General features: G+C 43.6%; 1 protein-coding gene across 10 annotated transcripts in view; it reads right to left on the bottom strand.

The window, feature by feature from the left end:
- The window catches only part of LRRFIP2 (LRR binding FLII interacting protein 2), a 148,507-nt gene that overhangs the window by 75,790 nt on the left and 52,771 nt on the right, over nt 1–19,946 (bottom strand). For 6 of the 10 annotated variants that reach the window (XM_040353285.1, XM_040353288.1, XM_040353295.1 and 3 more), the window contains exons 7-10: nt 19,078–19,146; nt 8,685–8,735; nt 1,779–1,820; nt 1,432–1,494 (exon numbers count right to left, since the gene is read on the bottom strand). The exons of the other annotated variants lie outside the window; for them this stretch is intronic. In XM_040353285.1, coding sequence (XP_040209219.1) covers nt 1,432–1,494; nt 1,779–1,820; nt 8,685–8,735; nt 19,078–19,146 — 225 coding nt within the window. The remainder of the gene's footprint in view (nt 1–1,431; nt 1,495–1,778; nt 1,821–8,684; nt 8,736–19,077; nt 19,147–19,946) is intronic. 10 annotated transcript variants of the gene reach the window in all.

The following is a 19,946-nucleotide window of genomic DNA, read 5'->3' as shown; positions in this document are numbered from 1 at the left end:
AGCAACTAAACATAAATTAATAGCAAGGAACTGCTAGAAAAGCCTTATCCACAAAGATGTACAAAGTCAATGTTCAAAAACTTGGAAGACTTGTACTAAAAGGCTAAATCCTACCCAAAATTATCATTAAATTTAAGGGAGAAAGAAAATTGTGGGTTGAATAATGTATATGTTTCAGAGACTCGGAGGGCAGGATCATCTCGCCAATTTTCAGCTCTACTCCCTTGCAGGTATTGCAAAGCCAAGTGCCGAATTACAAACCTTTTGCCCAAAAAATAAATAAAAATCAGGATGCAAAATAAGTATGTAAATACAAAAACCAGGAGGCATTAGTGTGTTTCCTTGTAACCACCTCAATAGGAGGCTCAAATTGAGATTCATGTATTGCCGGCTTTATTCCACATCAACATATTTTGAATAGCAACGCAATTGGGTAGAACGTAGCAAGGGACAACGAATAGTGTTCCTCTCCCAAACAATCTGCAGGGAATGTTTTAGTAGCCCAAAATAAGAAAAAAAAAATTGTATGTCAATTGTACAGTCCAAAAAATTATAAATTGTGTAAGTTATGCAGTTATGAGTTCCAGCCACAATATATTTTTTTTGTCAGCAGTTACAAGTACTGTAGCTGCTGACTTTTAATAAGAAAACTTACCTGTCCAGGGAGCCCGCGATGCCGCCCCCCCTGAGGTCGATTCGCCCACCAGCTCTGGTGCAGGCGCCACCATTCCAACTAAGGGAAATCGTCAGTGGAGCCTTCAGGCGCTTTGTGAATGGCTAGCTCGTCTTTTGGGGGACACACACAGGTCCCAGATGGCAGCAGGGGTGAAGTAGGAGGGCTCGCCGCAGAAGAGGACATGACGTACTGCGACAGGGTCGAGCTAGGATGGAAGTACACTTCGTACTTAAAGCGGAGGTCCGGCAGTAAAAAAAAAAAAAAAATTAAGTCAGCAGCCACAAACACTGTAGCTGCTGACTTTTAATAAGCACACTTAGCTGTCCAGGTTGCCCTCGATGTCGGCTGCCCGAGGCCAATCCGTTCCTCGCACCGGGTCCCAGCGCTGCCATCCTCACTAAGGGGAACATCTTCACTTGCGGCTTCACTGCCTGTTTCCTACTGCGCATGCGTGAATGTGCGACGCTTTGTGAATGGGTACACCATCCTGTGTGTCCCAGAAGGCAACGCACCTCCATTTCCCAGGAGGCAACGCGAGGAGAAGAACACAGAACCTCACTGCCGACGAGAAAGAGGCAGATTAGGACGATCTGCCTAGTAACAGCCATTTCTGGTAAGTATAAAAAAACATTTTTGTTTAAGACCACACCACAAAAGTGGATGGAACTCTGCTTTAATCTACCCTAACATAATATATTGAGATACAAGAAAATAAACATGCCAAAAATGTCACCAAAATTATTTTTGGTACCAACCAGTAAGTCTTTGTGAGAATTAGAAGATATATTCTTGCTTCCATAAGAGTTGTAGGTATGATTCTAAAAAATAAAAATATTTTTTTCTAATGCACCATATAATAAAAGTTAAAAATATCTCCTAAGAGATGTATTTTTATTTTTTTAATCAACATTATCTTACTTTTAAGAGGGCACTAATAAAATCTCTTCTTATCAAGAAGTTAGAGGTTGTCAAAATTGAGAATAACCACACTTGCAGGCAAATTAATGGCAGGTTATTTCATTTAATGTAAATAAATCCACTCCATAGTAACACATGTTGTAAAAGTGCCATCACACCATGCACATAATTTATTTTTACATACAGAGTGCACGCTTCTCCTGGAGGAATCCTTCAGCAAGTCATACTGACATAAATAACAAAGGAAAAACAAAAAATTAGGGAGGATAATGAAGAATAAAACAAATCAATAGGTGCTGTAATCATTAAAGGGGTTGTAAAGGTAAAAAAAAAATCCCTAAATAGCTTTCTTTACCCTTACTGCAGTCTTCCTTCACTTACCTCATCCTTCCATTTTGCTTTTAAATGTCCTCATTTCTTCGGAGAAATCATCACTTCCTGTTCTTCTGTCTATCTACACACAGTAATGCAAGGCTTTCTCCCTGGAGTGGAGAAAGCCTTTTGAGGGGGGAGGGGGCGAGTAGGCAAGTCAGGACACTCTCTACTTTGCAGATAGAGAAAGGAGCTGTGTGTTAGTGGGCGTCCTCAAGAGGCTTTCAAGTGGAGAAAGCCCCCTTAAGAGGCTTTCTCCACACCAGGGAGAAAGCCTCGCATTACTGTGTGTAGTTACAGACAGAAAAACAGGAAGGGAGGATTTCTCAGACGAAATAAGGACATTTAAAAGCAAAATCGAAGGATGAGGTAAGTGAAGGAGGACTGCACTAAGGTAAAGGAAGCTATTTAGGGGAAAAAAAATGTTTACCTTTACAACCCCTTTTATAGCATCAAAAAAGTAAAGTGCAGATTGTTTAGTTGACTTCAGGGGACATTTAGGGACATGTTTTTCCTTTTTCATTTATAATATATATGCAAAACTAACAGCAGTTTTCCTGTATGGTTAATGAGTTTACAATATTTGTAGGAGAGCATTTCACATTTGCTGCAACTAAAAATAACACTTTCAGTTAGACACTGACATTTGTCCAGGCGTTTAATGAGTTCAAGTGAAAACATGTCTTTTACATGACTTCTATGCTAATCAAATATAAAAGTGCTCTTTATTTCCAGTCTCCTTCAAAAATAAACTATTGGCTCTAAATCTCAGATTTAAAGTTCTGAAAATATAGTAAGGGTGTTTTTTTTAACTATCACTTTAAACACACTCTGGAAAACTGAGCAGACTTTAGAACAGGCCAAGGATGATATATTAAAGCAGTATTAACCACTTGCTTACTGGGCACATATAGCTGAAATTTCACCTGGGCAGGAGGGGGGCCCTTGCCCAGGTGAAATTTCAGCTTCCGGCACTGCGTCGCTTTAACTGACAATTGCCATCGTGCGACATGGCTCCCAAACAAAATTGACGTCCTTTTTTCCCCACAAATAGAGCTTTATTTTGGTGGTATTTGATCAACTCTGCGGTTTTTATTTTTTGCGCTATAAACGAAAAAAGAGCAATAATTTTGAAAAAAAAAAACAATATTTTTTACTTGTTGCTATAATAGCCCAATTTAAAAAAAAATCTCAGTCTAGGCCGATACGTATTCTTCTACATATTTTTGGTAAAAAAAAAAAAAAAAATTGCAGTAAGCGACTGGTTTGCGCAAAAGTTATAGCGCCTACAAAATAGGGGACAGAATTATATATATTTTTTTTACTAGTAATGGCGGCGATCTGCAATTTTTATTGGGACTGTGACATTATGGCGGACACATCGTACACTTTTGACACATTTTTGGCACCATTCACATTTATACTACGATCAGTGCTATAAATATGCACTAATTACTGTATAAATGTGACTGGCATGGAAGGGGTTAACTGTGGGGGCGAGGAAGGGGTTAAATGTGTACCCTGCATAGTGTTTATAACTGTGGGGGAAGGGGACTGACTAGGGGAGGTGACCGATCTGTGTCTCTATGTACAAGGGACACAGATCGGTCTCCTCTCTTCCTGACAGGACGTGGATCTGTGCGTTTAGACACACAGATCCACGTCCTTGTCGGTGTAACCGCCGATCACGGGTGCCTGGCGGACATCGCGGTCGTCAGGCACGCGCATCAGCCTCTCAGTGATGCGGCGGGCATGCACGTGTGCCCCCCCCCCAGTGGCCGGAGGCCGTAAATAAACGGCCTCCCGGCAATTGGGATTCACACATACATCCACGTACAAAGTCATACGGCCGGCAGCAAGTGGTTAAATACAAAAACGTACATTTAATATATTGCGACTGGATAATCCTAAATATGGTAGCTGCGTTAGTTTTAAAAAAAAAAATCATACTTACCTAGGTGGATGCAGCATCAATCTGATGCTGCATCTGACCCCCGCCGGCTCTGTAGTGAGAACAGAGCAAACACAGTTCTCCACTCTGAGCAGAGAGCCGTAACTGTCAATCAGCAACTCTCTGCTCTGCCCCTCCAGTGCTCACTAGAACGTTGGGCTGGCTCAGGTTGAGCTAGCTGTCGATCCAGGCTTCTGGTGGATCCCAAACAATATGGTCGGGACCTTTTCCCAGCCTGGATTAGCTCTGCGATGACAGCCAAAAAGGTCTAAAATGGATCGCAGGAGTGCACAATCATCAGAAATTCAAACAGGCTAGGGATGATATTGTAAAAGATACTCTAAAGCAAAGTGCCTTGTATAGTTATAATAATCAAGAAAACAACTAAAATGTATAGTTGGTTATCTGAGGTCTGCTGAAAATAAAAGACATGAGCAACAAATGTAACACAGCTGGGATTATACAGGCCAAAAATATGTATTGTTTGTATTATGATTTAACCCCTAAACTGGGGAGGGAAAGAGCTATGAAAGCAACGGACATTATCAATATAAAGCTGTGTTTGTCGGTTTTAGTGAACGGTGTATTGGAATTTAAAAATATGTACACAGCATTTAAAGCCATAGATTGATTAGCTTGATGTTAATGTGCAACAACTAAAACATAATTGCATCTACACCAAAGAACAATAAAGCTGGCACAGATCACTGGCTGGCCAGAGCAGGAAACCCAAAACACGACACACCCTGCTATCCATCATCCACCAGAAGCAAATGGATATGAGTAAGCACTGGCACAAAGCCGCACATGATCAACCTCATGAGTCAGTAAAAAGGCTTCTATTATAGCTTTAATTCAATGGGTCGCCTCCCCCTCCTAATATTTCTCATGAGCTATGTCTATTTTAAAAAATAAGCTTTCTGTAAGCAATCTCCAGAGTCGAAAACACAGTGGTTGCATTTAATAAGTCAGCAAAATACATTCCTACATTAAAGTTGAAACAGTAATGTGCATAGTTTGCTTAAAATTTTTATTAAATCTGATCATAGGTCAAAATTTATTAAAATAAAACAAGGCTTGTAAAATATTAAACCTAATTTCAATTAGAAATGCCTAAGTTGTCTAAGGGACACACACCCTACGCAATGCATTTCAGTATTTTTGCAGTCCTCAAATAGCCACAAAAACTGTGGTCCCTGGAAAGAAACCCTTTATTACTTATATACTGGCAGTCAGGAGTAAGTATCTCCAAAAGCTATGGCAGTTGAAGAATCTTCATTTGACAATGTTTTGGGATACCTGGCCCAATGAGCGCTGTGGTTCCTCCTGATAGGCTGCTGCATTACTAATGTCTCTCATAGGAACTTAGCAACCAGCAGGCGGAATTAAAGTACATAGTGAAGACTGAACGCCTGTAAACCTGTGATGCGTCAAATACTGAAGATTCTTTACTCACCACAAGCGAGTAAATTTAGCGCTAACTGACCAGAGAAGTACTAATTGCCTTCGTTTGCAAGGGTCAGTATTTTTCCAGGCAAAAAAAAAAAGTTCCTATAAAAAAATCCATATATATGTCCCAAAAACAGTGAAGCTGAATTAAAATAAAAAGTGGTTGTTAACTCACTTTACTAGGATCATGACATCCCCTCGGTCCCGGCGTTCACGTGACTCCTCGGCTCTCTCCTCTGACAGCTATAGGGGGTGGGCCGACCACTGCCGCCGACGTCAGACAGGGAGGAGAGAGAAGAGAGATTCGAGGAGTCACGTGAGCGCCGGGAGCCACTCTAACGGTATAGAGCTCAGGCACCGAGACACATAGCTTAATATAACTGAGGGGATGGCATGATCTTAGTACAGCAGCAAGAGGGGAGGATTGTGTAGTGGACAGAGCCGACAGGCAAAGAGGGGAGGGGGACGGGGACAGAGAGAGACACAGGACAGAGCAGGGCTGTGGACGATGGAGGTGTGTAAACTGACCACAGTGTCAGAGCTCAGCAGCCACGATATACTGTGGTCAGTTTACAGGGAGGAGGGTATAGCCAGGTAGGATCAGCCAGGTAATACAGGGGACCAAATTGCACAGCACAAGCATTGTGCTGTATAACATGCTTTAAGGGGACGAGATCAATTTTGTTTTTTAGGTTAACAAACACTTTAAGCAATATGATGAATTTGATGTACATGACTCTCCTAATTAAAAACACCACTAATGTTAAAAAACACTGGGCAACTAAACAAATACCATGAGCAGACTCCTATTCTTCCAACACATTGCTTTTTTTTTTACAGGTTAAAAGTATCTTGGAATTAAATATTTACACCAGTAGGGGTTTCCCGATGCCATGTGTTGTGTTTGATATAAATATTAAGTATTCTGTATTATGATTTTACACTCAGACTTTACTGTATAACAATGGCCAAAAGTTTTGAGAAGGACACATTAACTTTTACAAAGTCTGCTGCCTCAGTTTTTATGATGGCAATTTGCATATACTACAGAATGTTATGAAGAGCTATCTGATGAATTGCAAAGTCCCTCTTAGCCATGAAAATGAACTTAATCCCATAATAAAAAAATAAATAAAAAAACACAACATTACCACCGCATTTGTGAAGAAGGCTTCAGGGCGCACAAGAAAGTCCAGCAAGCGCCAGGGACGTCTCCTAAAGTTGATTTAGCTGCGGGATCAGGGCACCACCAGTGAAGAGCTTTCTCAGGATGAGCTTTCTCATCTGCATGCACAGTAAGGCAAAAACTTTTGGAGGATGGCCTGGGGGCAAGAAGGGCAACAAAGAAGCCACTTCTCTCCAGAAAAAACATCAGGGACAGACTAATATTCTACAAAAGACACAGGGATTGGACTGCTGAGGACTGGGGTAAAGTCATTTTCTCTGATGAATCCCCTTTCCGATTGTTTGGGGCATCCGGAAAAAAACTTGTCCAGAGAAGAAAAGGTGTGTGCTACCATCAGTCATGCCAATAATAAAGCATCCAGGGACCATTCATGTGTAGGGTTGCTTCTCAGCCAAGGGAGTGGGCTCACTCACAGCCATGAAGAATGATACAAAAACATCCTCAGAGAGAAACTTCTTCCAAACATCCAAGAACAGTTTGGTGACGAACAATGCCTTTTCCAGCATGATGGAGCACCTTGCCATAAGGCAAGAGTGATAACCAAGTGGCTTGGGGAACAAAACATGGACATTTTGGGTCCATGGCCAGGAAACTCCCCAGACCTTAATCCCAATGAGAACTTGGTCATTCCTCAAGAGGCGGGTGAAAAAAAAAAAAAAACCTTTGACAAACTCCAAGCATTGATTATGCAAGAATGGGCTGCCATCAGTCAGGATTAGGCCCAGAAGTTGATTGAAAAGCATACCAATGCGAAATGCACAGGTCTTGAAAAAGAAGGCTCAACACTGCAAATATGGACTCTTTTCGTAAACCTAATGCAATGGTCAATAAAAGCCTTTGACATTGTTGAAATGTTTGTAATTATACCAAGTATACCATAGTAGCATCTGACAAAAATGATCTAAAAATACTGTATCAGCAGACTTTGTGCAAATTTATATTTTTTCATTTTCAAAACTTTTGGCCACAGCTATATATGGAAGAATCTGTTTAGCAGTTTATCTTTGCAACAAAAATTAGGTTACTTTGAATGTTTGAGTGGACTTCTCAAACAAATGCCACTGGATACAATGGTAACATTGGTACCATTGTTGTATTTCATTTGACAGCTTGATCAGTCTATTGTTCTGTAACTGTGGTCAAACAATAGCTTGACCTTCCAGCATATATGACCTATGGCAAATTTAATACAAAAGTGTCATCTAGAGGGCGAAATTGGAGAATGTTTATCCTATTGAAACTCAGTATTGCGAAAGGGGCCACACCCCTGAGGGGGATGGTAAATTATCCAAATAAAAGGGCAATGTCATAATCTAACAAGGGGACTCCAAAATGACCTAACACCAATGAAGATCTGTACAGCCAGAAGAAGCTATACCTGATGATGCTTTTGCCTGATCTCCAGCAACTGCGTATAGATAAAGCCTGGGTCCTTGTTGCCCATGTAGATCATGAACGCACACGACTGTTAACAGACCATAATTTATGCTTATTTGCTAGGAAGTAGGTAGCATTTAGTTTGTTGTATTTTTATCTACCAGCATTATATTGTTCTTTCTTTAATTGTAGCAGTTTCTATGTTCAGCATTTGTGTGTGGCAGAAGCACATTTACACTGCAGAGGTCTGAGCTTCCTTGCTTATAACGCAAAGTAACCAAAGCAAAAAAACACTTCAAAGTCTAGAGGGGCTGGGCTTTACAAGGGTCAACATTACCCATGTATAACAGTTAGGCCACTCTTTTCAAACCAAATTCCAGGTTGTTCTACGGTACTTCTACTGCACACCACTATGGCGGTCCTCAGAATTACCAGAAGCACTTAGCAGCAACACTGGAAAAAAGATTTTGCAGGGCTCTGAAGGCTTTGACAATGGTGACAGAAGCAGGATTAAAAAAAAAAAAAAAAAACAACAACTCTTGAATAATTGAATTATGCCATTTTCCATTGCCAACATCTACTGTACTTTTCCCCTTTTTTTCCAAAGCTGTATAAAAATTACTAAATACCACAAACAAAAATATCAGAAGCACAGCAAAGCAAAAATTAATTTTATGAAGGCAATTATTGTTATGTGCTGTGCTTAAAAAAATGCCAATATTAGACATGAAACAGCACTTTAGACTGGTACATACATCTGTTCCGTATCTGCTTGACTTCGAAGATCTATCTTTTAAAATGTCAGACTTCACATAATAAAAAAAAAAAAAAAAAAAGAAGTGGAGAAAATAGTTTAAAAAAAATAAAATAAAAAAAAAGATAAAAGACAGATTGAAAAAGCATAACGCATCCAAAATTCAGCTCCAAACAAATCTATATTATTGGTTTACAAACATTTTTGCAAAAAATGAAACGATCAGCAGTTACAATTCGAGCTTGCCTAAAACCCATTAGAAAATCCAGGCACACAAAGTTAATGTTAGAATTTCTTGCTCATAAAATCTTTTTATCTTCACATATTCAAGGACACATCAGAGCGCTAGAAGACCACCTGCAGAAGTAGGGTAGTATGCACAAAACCACAGCCGTGTTTTTTTTTGGTGGTCAGGGGGCGCTCTATAGTTGGCCCAATGCACTATCTTCTAGAGCAGTGATGGCGAACCTCGGCACCCCAGATGTTTTGGAACTACATTTCCCATGATGCTCCACTACACTGCAGAGTGGATGAGCATCATGGGAAATGTAGTTCCAAAACATCTGGGGTGCCAAGGTTCGCCATCACTGTTCTAGAGGAAGCTCAGTAAATCACAAAGAGGTAAATGGAGAATAAATGGTCATACATTGGCTATTGTAAAGTTTGTTTTATCCAGCTGTATTTATAAGTGCAACTTATAACATCCAAGTGAAAGACAAAAAAAAAAAAAAGAAGAAATGTAAAAAAAACTATTACCGAGTTAGAAAAAAGAGATTTTTAATACAGCTTACCTGTAAAATCTTTTTCTTGGAGTACATCACGGGACACAGAGCGGCATTCATTACTATATGGGTTATATGGAGTACCTTCAGGTGATAGACACTGGCAATCTCAAACAGGAAATGCCCCTCCCTATATAACCCCCTCCCATAGGAGGAGTACCTCAGTTTTGTAGCAAGCAGTATGCCTCCCAAAATGGTCCCCAAAAGAGGGGTGGGAGCTCTGTGTCCCGTGATGTACTCCAAGAAAAAGATTTTACAGGTAAGCTGTATTAAAAATCTCTTTTTCTTTATCGTTACATCACGGGACACAGAGCGGCATTCATTACTATATGGGATGTCCCAAAGCAATGCTTACAATGAGGGGAGGGAGAACATCTCCAAGACAAAAGGATTTAATTTAGAGATATACTCAAATCATAATAAATCCAACTTAGTTGAGAAAAATAATCTTAAATTTTAAATTTAACTCAAAAAAAGAGGAGCCCCCGGAATCCGAGGGTCTCAAACTGCAGCCTGCAGCACTGCCTGCCCGAAGGCAGTATCAGTATTCCTTCTTACGTCCAACTTGTAGAATTTTGTAAATGTGTGGACAGAAGACCAGGTTGCCGCCTTGCAAACTTGAGCCATAGAGATCTGGTGGTGTGCTGCCCAGGAGGCGCCCCTGGCTCTAGTAGAATGAGCCTTTAATGATACTGGAGGAGGCAACCCCTTCAAGCCGTAGGCCTGAGTGATTAATTGCTTAATCCACCTAGAAATGGTGGACTTTGCAGCTGCCTGCCCCTTCTTGGGCCCATCCGGTAAAATGAACAGCACATCTGTTTTCCGGATCTTCTTTGTAGCTTTAAGATAGGCCTTCATGGCCCTGACAATATCCAAGGTATGCAGCAACCCTTCCTTTCTGGAAGTAGGTTTAGGGAAGAAGGATGGTAATACCAAATCCTGGTTCAAATGAAAACTGGATATAACCTTCGGTAGGAAGGAAGGATGAGGGCGTAGGACGACCCTGTCCTTATGAAAAATAAGATATGGTTCCTTACAGGATAAGGCCGCCAGTTCCGATACTCTTCTTGCGGAAACTATGGCGACCAAAAATACTAACTTCCTTGTCAGTAAAACCAAAGGAATTTCAGCCAACGGCTCAAACGGTTGTTTCTGTAAACTTGACAGAACAAGATTTAAATCCCACGGACAAAGCGGGGATTTAACAGGAGGTTTAATACGTAAGACCCCTTGAAGGAAGGTCTTAACCAGCGAGTGGGTGGCCAGCGGCCGCTGAAACCACACTGACAGAGCTGAGATCTGTCCCTTGATTGTGCTTAATGCCAATCCCTTATCCACTCCTAGCTGGAGAAAACTTAAAACTCTATCGATGGTGAACTTGCGAGGAAGCCAAAGTTTGGACTCACACCAGCCTACATAGGCCTTCCAGACCCTGTGATAAATCACCCTAGAGACCGGTTTCCTGGCTCTGATTAGGGTAGAGATTACTTTCTGAGACAGACCTCTACCCCTGAGAATCAGGGATTCAGCCTCCAGGCCGTCAAATCTAGATGCCGTAAGGCAGGGTGGAGGATCGGACCTTGCGATAGCAGGTCTGGCCTTAGAGGCAGAGTCCAAGGGTCTCCCACTACCATCCTTAGGATTAGTGAGTACCATGCCCTTCTGGGCCATGCTGGAGCTACCAGGATAACTGGTATGTGCTCCACCCGGATCCTGCGCAGCAGGCGGGGTAGTAACTGGAGCGGGGGAAACGCATAAAGCAGTTTGAACTGATGCCAAGGGCAAACCAGCGCATCGGTTCCGCAGGCCATCGGATCCCTTGAGCGGGACATGAACCCGTCTAGCTTCTTGTTGAGTCTCGATGCCATGATATCCACGTCCGGCACTCCCCATCTTTGGCAGAGTGCTTGAAAGACTTGTGGATGCAGAGAACATTCCCCCGGCCATAGAGTCTGGCGGCTTAAGAAGTCCGCCTGAAAGTTGTCCACTCCTGGAATAAATATTGCCGATATGCAGGGCACATGAGCCTCTGCCCATAGGAGAATCAAGCTCACCTCTCTCTGAGCGGCTTGACTCCTGGTTCCCCCTTGGTGATTTATGTATGCCACGGCCGTGGCATTGTCTGATTGAATTCTCACCGGGAACCCCTGCAATTTTGACGTCCAAGCCCTGAGGGCTAGTCGAGCAGCTCTGAGCTCCAAGATGTTGATGGGCAACTGCTTCTCTAGCTTTGCCCAAGTACCTTGGCGAGTGCAACCATCCAAAATTGCTCCCCAGCCCGTCAGGCTGGCGTCTGTGGTCACTATCTTCCAAGCCACTGGGCTGAAAGACTTCCCCTTCAGTAGATTCTGAGGGTCTAACCACCAACACAGACTTTGTCGGACTCTTGATGAGAGCGGCAACGGGATATCCAAGGCCTGTGGCCTTCTGCTCCATGCTGACAGAATGGCTGCCTGCAGGATGCGAGTGTGGCTCTGGGCGTATGGTACCGCCTCGAATGTGGCCACCATCTTGCCTAGTAACCTCATACTTAGGCGAATAGTCGGTTCCTTTTTGCTTAGAACCAGTAGGATGACTTTTCTCGATTTAGGACCCAGCCGAACCTCTCGAGGTATTGGACCATGAGGGCCACTGCTCGCTCCCAGCCGGGAGACGAGTGATCTATGACTAGGAGGTCGTCCAGGTATGCTAGGATCGTGACCCCTTGGATCCTTAGCTTGGCTAGGATTGGAGCTAGGACCTTCGTGAACACCCGGGGGGCCGTAGCCAACCCGAAGGGAAGCGCCACGAATTGGAAATGACGTGAAGCCACCATGAAGCGTAGATATCTTTGATGTGGCTGATAAATTGGAACATGAAGGTAGGCATCCTTTATGTCTATGGACGCCATGAAGTCGTCCCTTTGGAGTGTGGCAGCTGCTGACCGCACGGATTCCATCCGAAATGAGCGGACCTTTAGGTATGCATTTACCATCTTTAGGTCCAAAATTGGCCTGACATCTCCATTGGCCTTTGGGATGATGAATAGGTTGGAGTAGAAGCCCAGCCCCTGTTCCAGGACTGGTACCTCTACTATTACTTCCTGGGAAAGTAGATGATCTAATGCCGATCTTAATGCGGCTCCCTTCTCCGGATCGTTTGGAATCCTCGACTCCTGGAAATGAGGAGGAGGAAACCTTAGGAAATCTAGTTTGTAGCCTGTGGCCACGGAAGACCGTACCCACTCGTCGGGAATGCTGGCTTCCCAAATCTCTGAAAAGAGTCGCAGCCTTCCCCCCACCTTCGTGGGTGGGGGCGCCCCTTCATAAGGTTGGCTTGGGGGCTGGTTTTGCTGGTTTGCGAAACCACTGCCTTTTGCCTCTAACAGCCTGTCCTTGTGATCTGCTGTTGAAGCCGAAGCTTGCTTTTGCAGGAGGCCGTCGATACTGCTTAGTATTAGAGGGCCCCTGCCCAGGGGAATACTGTCGTTTAAACGCAGGCCCCTGAACCTTCTTCTTAGTTGGCAAGAGAGTACTCTTGCCGTTTGAAATGGTCTGAATGTATTTATCTAGGTCTTCTCCGAAGAGTCGTCCTCCATGGAAGGGGAACCCTACCAGGAGCTTCTTGCATGGGGGCTCAGCCTCCCAGCTTTTTAACCATAAGAGTCTTCTCATATGGATAAGGGATAACGATAAACGTGACGCTTGCTGGATAGAATCCTTGATTGCGTCTACCGTAAAACATATGGCCTTAGGGACATCCGAAAATTCTTCTGCCTGCTGAGCAGGAATAAGTTTAAGCATCTGCTTAAATTGATCCGATAATGCTTGAGCAACCCCAATCGCGGCCACAGCTGGCTGTACTACTGCCCCTGCAGCAGTGAAGGAGTTCTTAAGTAGTGCTTCCAAGCGCTTATCAACTGGATCCTTGAACACCTGTATGTTTTCTACAGGGCATGTTAACGATTTGTTAACACATGAGATGGCTGCGTCCACTGCAGGAGTAGCCCATCTTTTGGAAAATTTATCTTCCATAGGATATAGGACAGAGAATCTTTTAGGTGGTAAGAAGATCTTATCTGGCTTGTTCCAATCTTGGAACAAAACTCCCTCTAATAGAGGATGGATCGGAAACACAGCATTGCTTTGAGGCGCCCTCAGTGAGCCCAAAGCTGAAACCGTCGATACCTGGAGATCTGGTACTGGCAAGTTGAATGCCTTATGGACCAAGTCCGACAATCCTTGAATCCACCAGCTCTCCCTCAGGGAGACTGCCCCAGACTCCTCTGTATCCGGATCCTCGATCCCTGAACCTACTTGGTCCTTGTCCAAGAGGTCGTCCAATTCCCCTGAGGAAAGGACCTCCTCCTCTGAGGGTCCGCGCTCGGGCGACGGAGATCTATTCCGCTTACTGCCCCGCATAGCTGCGGCTATCATTTTTCCCATGCTTTTCTGCATCTCTTTTAAAGAGGCGAGTAATACCTCCTCCGTGACCATCTTAGGGTTGGACTGACTCGCGTCAGCTCCAGCCCCAGATCCCGATGGCCCCAAGGCTCCCTGTGGGGAAAGCAGCGGCATAGCTTTGTCCGAGACCTCAGACTCTCTGGGGGAATCCCCACCTCTTGTACCCTCTGACTTGTTTTTTGATGCCATGGTACAATACCGAGGTACACCTGCTACTTATTGGTACCTGGGACTTATAAATAGTTAAATGCCCAAACACCTGTTTGGGGGATAAAAAATGCTTCCTCTCCCCTAGATGACACTTTTTTTTTTTTTTTCTTTTTTTTTTTTTCCAAATCTAGGAAAGAAAAAACATTCTGTCCCCCTGAGTAGTATTGCAAGAAAAACTATGAGATGGAAAAGAAACAGCCTATTCCTAGGCTTGAAAACAGTTTTCTGAAGACTGCAATATTCTTTCTGGCCACTGTGTGTCCTCGGCGCCCCGTGCTTGCCGTTCTGGTCTTTCCTCCCCAGTTCCAAAGTATTGAATGAGCTATATGGAACAAACAAGGAAGGGCCGCCCCTTCCTTAAGCCACTGACCCGCCCTTCCCCCCCAGCAATCTCAAACAGGAAATGCCCCTCCCGACAGGGGGGGGGGGGAGGGGGGGTTGGGGGGAAGGGAGCCTCTCTGCTCCAGCAAACTGCAGCCTGCAGCCTGGAACCACGAGGAGGTCAGCGTTTTGCCTGCTTTGCAGGCTCTGAGGAGGAAGACTGAATGGAGCATCGCCTGGAGGCTTGCAGGTAAGCACAGCTCTCTGACACACATATACACTTTATACACAGGCCCCACTCAATGCTTTTCCAACACTACAAGGGAGGTCACATCTTATGGGGAATAATACATATAGAGCCATCCTATCTTTATGATATGTGACTGGTTTGCCAGATGCAGTGCATAACTTTAGGCATGTCCCCTGTGACCCCCCAGAAAAAACCTGCTAAGAACCAAGTTCCGCAAGTTTTCCCCTCACTTACCTGCTCCATGCCGCAGGACTTTGCCATGCAAGAGGCCCAATCTTCCCCCATCTCGGTGGGGATGTCTAGACCTTCAGGCCCTGGGTTCCTATGAAGGATCCACTGTCCTGGGCCCATATAGCACTCTGGCAACAGAAAACATTAGGCACCCAAAGGTTTCTAAGTTCTGGGCCCAGGGTCCAGCTCTCTAAAAAGAAAAGCATTATGGGCTATACCCCAAGGGTTTGGGGTCCGGTTACTGACCACTTTAGCGCTGAGGCTTTTTTGGACAGAACCGGTTAGCTCACCTAATCCCAAGGATGCGGAGGCAAGCTAAACCATGACTAACACCTAAGACACTGGCGTAAAAAACTGAGGTACTCCTCCTATGGGAGGGGGTTATATAGGGAGGGGCATTTCCTGTTTGAGATTGCCAGTGTCTATCACCTGAAGGTACTCCATATAACCCATATAGTAATGAATGCCGCTCTGTGTCCCGTGATGTAACGATAAAGAAAAATAAGTATTTTGTTAAACCACCTTTTGCTTTAATTACAGCCCTTAGTCTGTTGGGATAGGTCTCTACTAACTTTGCACATCTAGACTTTGAAATATTTGCCCACTCTTCTTTGCAGAGCTGCTTGAATTACGTTATATTTGATAGTGACTATTTGTGGACTGCAATCTTCGAGTTATTCCACAGATTTTCAATGGGGGTTTAAGTCTAGGCTCTGACTAAGTCATGCAAAGACTGGGGGCTCTTTCACACGGGCGGTCCGTTCAGCTCCGCCTGACAGTTTTTTTTGCGGACCTGAACGGGCGCTCCGTGCTCCTCTATGGAGCCGCGGATGTCAGCGGTGACATGCCCGCTGACATCCGACTCGCTCCGATCCGCCAAAGTGTGACGGAGGAAAAACCTACTTTTCCATCCGTCTGGCGGATTGGGTGAACACTGACATACGGTCTGTGTTCATCCGACCCCCCCATAGGGGAGAGCGGAGAAAAGACAGGGCAGTCCCTGCACGTGTGCGGGGACCACCCTGTCATCCGCCGGCTCAGCGGGGATCAACGGAGCGATCCCCGTTGAGCAAGCGGAGGTTCACGGGGCAGATCATCACTGATCCACCCCATGTGAAAGGGGCCTAAGTCACCGGTTTTTCTCCTTCAACCACTGCGTGGACATTTTTGCTTCCCATTGACAACTTTCTGGCAAAAGGCAGCAGATTATCCTCAAGAATTTGACCTGTCCATTTTTCCTTCGATCCCGACAAGTGCTCCAGTCCCTGCTGCAGAGAAACACCCCCATAACAGGATATTACCACCTCCATGCTTTACTGTAGCAATGGTGTTATTTTGATAGTGAGCTGTATTGGATCTGTGCCAGACATATCAGTGTTGAGGCAAAATAATAACATTTTAGTTTCATCTGACCACAACACCCTTTACCAAGTGGCCCTTCTCGAGGAGTGGCTTTTTTCTTGCAATCCTTCCATACAAGCCACATTTGTGGAGAAGTTGTGATAGTGTGGTCAAATGCACACAATGACCAGTCTTATAATAAATTCCTGCAACTGCTTCAGAGTTGCTGTAGGCCTCTTGGTAGCCTCTCTGACCAGTGTCCTCCTGACTCTCTCAGCCATTTTGGACATCCTGATCCAGGAAGGGTCTGTGATGTACCAAATACCTTCCACTTCTTAATAACAGACTTCACCGTGTTTCTAGGCACTGTTAAAGGAGAAGTCCAGCCTGAGCTTTTTAGGCTGGGCTTCTCCTAAGGGTCACAGTAGTGCAATTAGTTTTGCACTCCTGTGACCCGTTTTTAGCAGAGAGCGGTCTGTAGTCCACTCTCCGCTGACGTCACTGCCATCAGTTGAGGCAGCAAGTCATCACGACTTCCAAGTCAGCCGCTGAGATGGCTGCTCCCCGCCCCTCCATGGCTCAGCGCTCCAATGAGCACTGAGAAATAGAGCAGAAGGGATGCTGAATGACAGTCAGCATCGCTCTGCTCGGGGAGGAGTGTGGTGTTTGGTGGCTCGGTTCTCAGTGCAGAGACAGCGATGCTGCATCCACCTAGGTAAGTATAAACTAGCCCAAAAAACTATACTTCTCTTTTAAAGACTTTGAATTTTTTTTTGTGTGCAAATCTCTTGACTTGTGTTCGTTAACAACTTTATCTTTGAGAGAGCCTTGCCACCCATAGCTGATTGTTTACTTCAATTGTACTACCAGGTACTGGAATGCTCCAGGAAAGCACTTCTCATGCTGAGCTAATCGAAATGGCCACAGCTGAAAGTCAAATGGCTTTGTATGCCAGGAGAAGGTAAGGTGGCGATTAGCTATACCTGATTGAGTTTACAAGTAATTTTAAGCAGGGGGTGATCCTTTTTCAACTCTGATTCTGCTTCTGAATTTTCTTTATTTTTTCTGACATGTGGGTGTTATGTCTTCCACTTGGATGTTATATGTTGCACGGAGTAAATACAACTGGATAAAAAAAAAAAAAAAAACTGTGTTCGTCTTCATTTCAGACTGCAAAGCAACAAATCGTGATTTTAAAAAGGGATGATTTTCTTTCCTTTACACACTGTAGATAAAACATCTACACTGTGCCATGTCCTTCAGAGAAGGCAGACAGGAGGCAAGAGGATGATTTCCTAATTAAGATGAAAAGCGGACACCACCTTAAGCAAAAGAGAAAGCACTAGGCAAAGAATTACCTCGTTCTTGTGCCAAATCAAAAGAGACCAGACAAGACTGTCAACTCAGAAACCCATCAAGCCGAGTCGACGGCCACCAAAAATACCACTTTTTGCAAAGCAATAAATGGCAGTAAAAAAAAAAAAAAACACTAAAATGTGGTCTAATGGTCACATTAAAGGTTTGACTGGAGGAGAGGCATGCATAACACATCTGTATAGAGGTGGAAAAAAAGAGACTAGGAGGCCGAGGGCCATTGAAAGTAGATCTCTAAAGACAACCTGTCTTCCTATGTCCAACCAGCGGGTTTATTAAAAAAAAAAAAAAAAAAAAACAGACTCGAATGCTATGTATTCTGACAGCTAGGAGACTTTCCCATCAGAATACACTGATCAGGGCAGCAGGGTATAGCTTGTTGTGTGAATTTTGTATACATTTTCCAACAGGGTGGATGAAGATGCATCTTTTCAGCCACAATAGCCATACGTCCCTGCTGAACTAGCCGAAATTCGATCCATGTTTGCTCAGCTTAAAAGGGATTGTAAAGGTTCATTTTTTTTTCTAAATAGGTTCCTTTAAGCTAGTGCATTGTTGGTTCACTTACCTTTTCCTTCGATTTCCCTTCTAAATGTTTTTTTTCTTTGTCTGAATCTCGCACTTCCTGTTTCTCCTCAGTAAGCTTGCCCCCATCATCCGAGCTATTCTGGTTGGAGGTTAGTCAGCCAGAACAGCTTACTGAGGAGGAACAGGAAATTCAGACAAAGAAAACAAAAGAAAAAAAAAACACATTTAGAAGGGAAATTGAAGGAAAAGGTTAGTGAACCAACAATGCACTAGCTTAAAGGAACCTATTTAGAAAATTAAAAACAAACCTTTACAACCCCTTTAAGGTTGAGCTGCCTCTAGTAGATAGGGGGTTGGTACACCAGCAGAGGATTGTACCTAGGCTGTACTTTTTTTGTGCATTGTGTCCTACTCCTAATCTTTTATATCTTTACTGTGTCCTTCAACAAATGAAAAAGATGTACATTTAACCATCTATCAGAACTCAGAGGACGTCAGTTGACGTTATCAATCAAGTTATCTGAAAAAAATAACTTTTTTACTGCTTCATAGTTAGCAATCAAATTTTATTCTCCAGATGCCATTTACCACAGCAAGTGTTAGGATAGATATATTAGTTTTCCATCTTATAAGCACAATCGAATCAATGTGAACGTGCATATAGCAACTTCTATGGCGAAATCCACAAAAGCACATATTAAGAGTTTTCCGTGCAGCATGCTACAGTTGCCTTTCAATAAAAATGCATTAAAATATCCGGCCATCCATTTTATGTCTCTATCGAGTAAAAAAAAGTCAGTTTGAATGAGATTTATATTTTGACCACCAAACTCAACTTACAACATGCATGGTCACAAAGTATATAAATGAAGCCTAAGGTGTTTGCACACTGCAATGCTTGCTATAAGTACACACCACAAGATCTCTCCTCCTGGAAGTACTGTCTCTGCTTTTGTGTAAGCCACTGACATCCAACGATGAGCTCTTAAGAGTAAACAAATATTTAGTTTTACAACATCCAAAAATGTCGCATTATACAGAAAATATGTTAAATATAACGACAGCACTTGCACAGCATGTTATGTAATAACCAACAAAATGTGTGAAAACATGATCAGGATTTTGTATAGGGAGGAAAAGATTTAAAAAAAATAAAAAAAATCGCTAGCTGGATAGATTTTTACCTACGTTTTGACTGAAGTTGGACTTTAAGAAACACCCGACGAGTGTTCACAAATTAAAAAGAGAAGTATGGGGTTCTCAGTCTTCAGTGAGCTGAAAGCTGGTGACTGTCAGTCAATGGCTCTTCTCTGCCCCTCCTGCACTCGCAGGAGTGCTGGGCTGTGGAGGGAGCGGGAGCTGCTGGCTCAGGCTCTCATTGGTGTGCCAAGAGGTTGAGCCAGCTGCCAGTCCAGGTATTTGGGTGAATTCTGACAAAGTTGCGATCTCTCCAGAGTTTGGACCAGGTGAGTGACATCAGCAGACAGCGGTCTTCAGCACACTGTAGGCTAAATACGGTTGAATGAATGAATGACTTGTATAGCGCAACGCATGCAAACTGAATCGCCTCTGGGCGCTTTTTCCAGCCAGTATCTGCTTGGCTGGTGCGGTCCTGTGTTGACAGGAGTGCTGAACAAAGTGCACTCCTGTGAACGACAGGGGAAGTGGGGCCCAAAAGATCTTTTGCCCTACTAAACCTTTAATACATTAGGCAAGGCTGCAGATTTTCCCTCATATCAAAGGTATCACACACACACTATACCTTCAGGACCAGTATTTTATAG

The sequence above is a fragment of the Rana temporaria genome, chromosome 5 (genome assembly GCF_905171775.1).
Source record: "Rana temporaria chromosome 5, aRanTem1.1, whole genome shotgun sequence".
Taxonomy (NCBI): Eukaryota; Metazoa; Chordata; class Amphibia; order Anura; family Ranidae; genus Rana; species Rana temporaria.
This window is presented reverse-complemented; position numbering and strand designations above follow the sequence as displayed.